Source organism: Nicotiana tabacum, chromosome 1 (genome assembly GCF_000715075.1).
Source record: "Nicotiana tabacum cultivar K326 chromosome 1, ASM71507v2, whole genome shotgun sequence".
Taxonomy (NCBI): Eukaryota; Viridiplantae; Streptophyta; class Magnoliopsida; order Solanales; family Solanaceae; genus Nicotiana; species Nicotiana tabacum.
In genome coordinates this window covers 196112843-196119358 of record NC_134080.1, presented here as the reverse complement: position 1 = coordinate 196119358, position 6516 = coordinate 196112843, and the positions used below count along the sequence as shown (strand labels likewise).

Below are 6516 nucleotides of genomic sequence, written 5' to 3'. Positions count from 1 at the left end.
TTAAAAAAAATTATACTTTTCTGACTACTGTAGTCGGAAAATTTCGACTACTATTTTGTAGTCGGAAAATAGCATTTTTTTGGTAGTAGCCATAGGCGCCCCCAAGCATTTTGCTTGTTTTCTTGCTATCAAATACATCTAAAGAATGAGAGGCATCAACTCCACGTGCGGGTATGGGAGAGTCTTGCTTAAGACTCCATGATTTGCTCCAAGTGCATATGCAAATAAAGGAAGAAAAGGAAAACAGAATTAGAGGGAAGACTTAGTACTATGTAATATAGAAAAATCAAAGACCAAAGATAAGCATATCATTCCTTCATTGGTTTTGCAACAATCCACAAGCTATGTCCCCAACAAAGTATTTTAAAATCTTAAAGCATTGGGTCTAAAATGAAGTTTAACAATATGGTTCGAATAAACACCTGATAGTCCTATGACCAATGATATTTAGATCTTCCTAAAAAAATCCTTTTCTACAATCCCAAATAACAAATTCCAGCAGAGTAACGTGCTTATGAAACCAGAGTGAGTAAGAACACTAACTAAGACACGCCAAAATGTTAAATAAATCGAGTATAAACTACGGAACTTGTAAGCAAGTCATTTAACTACATTAACACATCTAGGCCTTCATATAACCAAGATCTCTAGCATGTAAAAAAGAATTTCCAGACTCGTTTATAGTTGTTGTCTATTACAAATATTTAAAATAGCTCTAGCCCAAACTAAAATTGATGTATCCTACAATGACAAAAGTATTTGTAATAGGATACTCTTGCAAGTTAGTTCCTTAAACTTAGCCAAATTTAACAAGCTAGACTGACTTAATTTAGTACATATGTCCAAACCATATACAGATTTCATGAAAAGTAGTTAAGGGGAATAGAAATGAAAATGGTCTGTAATAACATAGAAGAAACAAAACAGGAATAGCTTACACCTATATGTTGGAGCTTGTTGCACGTTCTCCAACTCTTTAACAAAGCATAATGCAAATCTTCATTTAAAGTTTAGACATGGATTTTATTCTTTCCCAATATTCATTTTTTAGGCAGTAACTCTAACACGTATACATCTAAAACAAACGATACTAAACCACAATTCTTCACACAAAACAAACTAAATTGATCCGTAGCTCGCACTCAAATCAAACAAATATTCATTTCAGACCTTAAGCAGAAGATAATAAGAAGAGATAAATTTAAAGTCACTGACCTTTTTGTGGGCAGCAAACGGGGCGTCGTCAAGAAGATCTACTATCTACGGCTTTCATTCAACTCCTTTGGAAGATCATCAAACGCCGACACAAATAAAAATAAAAGCTTTGGCAAGGCTATAGACTAGATAGAGATCAAAAGGCAGAAAAAACTTAAAGCTAGATTTTAAGAGTAAGAAGGAAGATAACTATGAATAGTTAGCCAAACAGTGAGGGTTAACGGAGATAGAAAGGGCGGCCAAACTCCTCCAAAAAATGAGTTTCAAAGCAGGTATATATTTATAGATAGAAGTTAGGGTTCTTGAGGAGGATTTTTTAATTCAGATTTGAATTTTGGTCAACATACCCGTTTGAATTTGAACGTTGGGGATTTTGGACAGAATTTGCAGACTTCACGTGATCTCAAATGAGGGACAAAAGTCTTACTCGAATTGGAAAGTCAAAGCTCTGCCATGGCTTATGTAGATGCAGAGCTTTCACCAAAAGAGGAAGACAGGGAAGAAGCACGTTAAAACAAAATCAAATAAAAAGTTACTGATTAGGCCTTATGCGGGCGGGCTTGGTCTTATAGTGTGGGCTGGACGGATTGAAAGGTATTTGGGTAACGCATAGGCTTGCTGGGCTGCCTCTTTAATGGGCTGATGAATAACCCTCTTATTTCAAATGTTAGGCTGGATCATGAAAAATAATTTGTATGCTAAATAGGCTAAGGATTAACTTATATAGATTGAGCCAATATAATCGACAAAGTTAAAATAACCATTTCCTTCTTTCTTGCATTTTCTTTGGGCTTCTTGCTTGAATTAAATTTTATTATAATATTTAACAAATCATTAAAATATTTAGAATGCCAAAGTAAATTATAATAGCTCGTATTTAAATAAATAAAATAATTAGAAGATATCATGTGATTTAATAAATAACTATTACACTAACTTTTTTTAATAAAATACTATAATATTAAGTATTTATTTGTAATTGTTGAATTAAGCAGATATTACTATTTGATTAAATAAGGAGAAAGGGTATGATTTTCACACTAGATAACGAGAATAATTTTGGAATGCCAATGATGATGATGGTAAAAATAATAATTATAACTATAATTACAATAATTAGTAATAATAGTAGTAATATTTTAATAATAGAAAATAGGCCTAACTTGGTGTTAAATTTACTCGAATAAGTGATGCTAGAAGCTCAAATAAATATTTCGGAAGAAAGAGGGAAAAAATTGGATGTCAACAGTGCTCAAGAGACTCAGGGCCAGTAGGTTCAACAAAAGCCTACTGTGGTTGAGAAAAATAGGGTACTAAAGCAGCAAATGACTTAAATGTGTCAAGCATGGGCTAATGGCCAAGGACCACCCTTTTCTTCTCATGGTTTCCCAGAGTTCACACCCATCTCGACTACTGCCATTTCGGTCTCATTGTCTAATCAATCCTATCCACCTGGATTCAGTCCTTATCCCAATTGTACGATTACAGCTGGAACTTCTGTTGCATGCTCTCAAAGTTTTCCATTGATAACCAATCAGACAACCAATACTGTTATGCATATCTTCACCATCCCACAGCCGACGGTGGTGCAGAGGAAAACTCATGAGTCACAATTTGCAACCCCGCAAGAGCAATACCACTCTTCTGAGTACAAATCATACTTGTTTGATCTTCCTGCAAACATTGGGAAGCCTGCCCGAAAGATGACACAGGAAGAAATAACCCAAAGACTGAAAAGCTTAGAACAACAGTTGAAAAACATGCAGGGGTTGGCAAGTCAAAAGAGTATTGCCTTCAAGGATCTATGTATGTTCCCCGATGTTCGTTTGCCACTTGGTTTCAAAATCCCCAAATTTAAAAAGTATGATGGACATAGAGACCCCATAGCCCACCTGAAAAGATATTGCAATCAACTAAGAGGTGCGGGTGGAAATGAAGAATTACTGAGGGCTTATTTTGGGGAAAGGCTTACGGGTGTAGCCTTCCTTTTCATCCACATCATGATTCAACAACACAACTTCCAATGGGTCTTCCACATTAATCACAACACTTGTGTCTTCAACAATCACTTCGTTCACAAGATCCATAAACGAACACACTTCGTTGCTATTAGGTTGCCTCATTGACTTGCAAACATGGAATACAACTTTTTCATCTCGCACCCGGAAGGTGAGCTCCCCTGCTTCCAAATCAATTAAGGCCTTCCCTGTAGCTAGGAAAGGTCTCCCCAATATGATTGGTACCTCGTAGTCAAACTCACAGTCAAGTATCACAAAATCTGCGGGAAGTATGAACTTGTCAACCCGAACTAGCACATCATCAATTATCCCGAATGACCTCTTCATTGTCCTATCCACCAGTTGCAGTCTCATTGATGTGGGCCTTGATTTCCCAATCCCCAATGTCTTGAAAAAAGAGTATGGCATCAAGTTAATGCTTGCCACCAAATCACACAAAGCTTCGGTGAAATCGGCACTACTAATAGTGCATGGAATTGTAAAGGCACCAGGGTCTTCTAACTTTGGATCCATGGAGTGCACAATAGCACTCACTTGATGTGTCATTTTGATCGTTTCACAGTTCGTTGATCTCTTCTTTGTTACCAAGTCCTTCTTGAACTTGGCATATCCCGACATTTGTTCTAGAGCTTCAACCAAAGGTACATTTATGGACAAATTTTTATCATATCAATAAATTTCTTGAACTAGTTCTTATTGTTTTTTGGCGAGCCGTTGAGGATATGGTGGAGGAGGCCTTGGCAAAGTAGCCTTAGCTTTGGGTACTACCATTTCCGGTATGTTATCACATGTTCCCTAGACGGGTTCATATCATTTTGTGTCTCCTCCATGTTGTCATCAATGTCTATCCTTACTTCATCATTCACATTCTCATCATTCACTTGCACATCATTACTTTGCTCATCATCATCTTGCACCAACAAATCATCACTCACAACCTTTCTTGGATTAGAGGTACTAGCAACTCTACCTTTACCACTTCCTGTAGGCACCGCCATAGCATGGCCCGTATTGTTCCCACCCCTTGGGTTTACTACCGTATCACTTGGTAGTGCCCCCTTAGGGCGAGTATCCAAACCTTGAGAAATTTCGACAAGTTGGATTTCCAAGTTGCGGATAGAAGTATTGTGGGAGGCCAATTGGGCATCAGAGTCGGCATTTTTCTTCATCATTTGCTCAAACATTGCCTCAAACCGTCCCATCTCATTGTTGGATGAGCTAGGACCTTGCGATGGATATGGAGGCGGGTTGTTTGGTTGTTGCTACATCGGAGGCCTTTGAAAGCCCGACCCCCGATTACCTTGATTATTGTTGTTCTAACCCCCTTGATTGTTATTGCCTCCCCAATTACTATTATTGTTGCCACCCCAATTGCCTTGGTTTCCTTGGTTGCCCCAATTTTGATTGTTGTTCCCCCAGTTGCTTTGGTTGTTGTTGTTGCCACTATTCCAATTTCCTTGTTGACCTTGATTTCCCTAATTTCCTTGTGATCTCCACTGTTGTTGATTCGGAGCATTCCCCCATTGACCTTGGTAATTGTTCACATATTGAACCTCTTCACTTTGATCATCATATGCATTATCTTGATTGTACCTGCTACAACTTTGCTTAAATTGGTCCAGATTGTTTTGAACTTGTTGACCTCGTTGTGTTCTCTTATTGATCATCATATTCACTCCTTCCATGGCATTCACTTCTTTTGGCCCTTGAACTTGTTGTAAATGAGCTTTGGCCAATTGGTTCATGGTAGTAGTCAATTCGGCTATTGTTTGGTCGTGGTCATGGATCTCCTTGTGTAGGTGAATAACATTAGGATCGCCTTGTGGCACATTAGCTCGACTCTGCCATGTTGAAGAGGTATCCGCCATCTCATCAAGTATTTCACACGCTTCGGTATATGGCGTGTTCATAAAGTTCCCCCCGGCGAGTTGGTTAACGACACATTGGTTTGTTATATTTATGCCACAGTAGAATGTTTATTAGATCATGGCTTCGGTCATATCATTATTCAGACACTCTTTAACCATCGTCTGATACCTTTCCCAAATCTCATGAATCGGTTCATTTGGCTCTTGTTTAAAATCAAGGATGTCATATCCTAGAGTCGCCATATGTCCCGGAGAAAAGATATTTGTGATGAACTTCTCGGCCAACTCATCCCAAGTGGTGATGGAATGGTTGGGCAACCTTTCTAGCCAATCCAAAGCCTTCCCCCTTAAAGAAAATGGGAAAATCCTTAACCGCAATGCGTCTTAGGAGACATTAGTTTGCTTGCTCCCCCAGCATGTATCAACAAAACCTTTGAGATGCTTGTAGGCATTTTGGTGTGGAGCTCAGGTGAAGAAACCTCTCTATTCCAACAGTGTAAGCATGACATTGGTTATTTGAAAGTTGCCCGCCCTAATTCGGGGCAGGACTATTGCACTTGCATAGCCTTCGTTGGGCAACACCCGATGTGCTGCCCTTGGAAGAGGTGGGGGAGGGTTTGGGATATTATCATGAGGCGGTCGACCTCTCCTTTGTAATTGAGGTTCGGGTTGAATATCACTCCACATGATTATCATCTACCTCTTCCCCCAATGCAAATTTTTGAGGGCATCATTGTAAAGAGCCATTTGGTACCTAAAAGCAATTCACAAACAAATTAGAAAAATGGAAGGAAAGAAAAACAAAACATACAAATACTCGGATATATAGCTAAAACTGTCTAACTCCCCGGCATTGGCGCCAAAAATTTATCGGGTCCAAGCCTGCACTACTATTGAGTAGCAAGGATGGTCAATGCAGTTTTACCCAACAAGGTAGGGAACGAATCCACAGAGAGTTAATTTGTTTGGAGTTAGGTTTATATCCAAGTAGGGATGCGGGTTTTGCTCTTAATTATACTTCCACAAATAGTTGGTTTGTTTTCTAGTTCTACTTATATTCTATAATATGCAATATTTGAAACTAAGTACAATGTTTTTGTTCCTTATTTTCAAGCGTTTAAAGGGACTAGGGTAGTGACTTCTACCTAGGTGGATATCTAACGGGTAGGAAGAATCTAGGACAATCATGTGATTAATTGGGGTTGTGATATAGCTATACACCCCGGTAATCACTATATACCTTTCGGTAGTTTGAGTGATTTTGCCCAATTTGGCTTTTTCAAGTCCAAATGGGTATTCGTGCAATTCAAGTGATTTTAGCTCAAGTCGGGTACTACTATCTCTAGGTTTAACCCTTTAATTCGGGCTATCAATTTCTTGAGTTCACTCCAATTCCTTGTTAGTCTAGTTTTCCT

General features: G+C 38.6%; 1 protein-coding gene and 1 long non-coding RNA gene across 2 annotated transcripts; both read right to left on the bottom strand.

The window, feature by feature from the left end:
* Positions 1 to 1786, bottom strand: LOC107819454 (uncharacterized). The gene is made up of 2 exons (XR_001655716.2): positions 1563 to 1786; positions 1 to 1280 (listed from the first exon to the last, which is right to left on the bottom strand). It is a non-coding gene; the product is annotated as an uncharacterized LOC107819454 (long non-coding RNA).
* A 1369-nt stretch (positions 1787 to 3155) lies between these two features.
* LOC142164611 (uncharacterized) lies at positions 3156 to 3779 on the bottom strand. Its single transcript, XM_075222714.1, has 2 exons — positions 3573 to 3779; positions 3156 to 3458 (listed from the first exon to the last, which is right to left on the bottom strand). The coding sequence occupies exons 1-2, from the start codon at positions 3777 to 3779 to the stop codon at positions 3156 to 3158; spliced, it is 510 nt and encodes a 169-aa protein (XP_075078815.1).
* Between the last annotated feature and the right edge of the window lie 2737 nt (positions 3780 to 6516).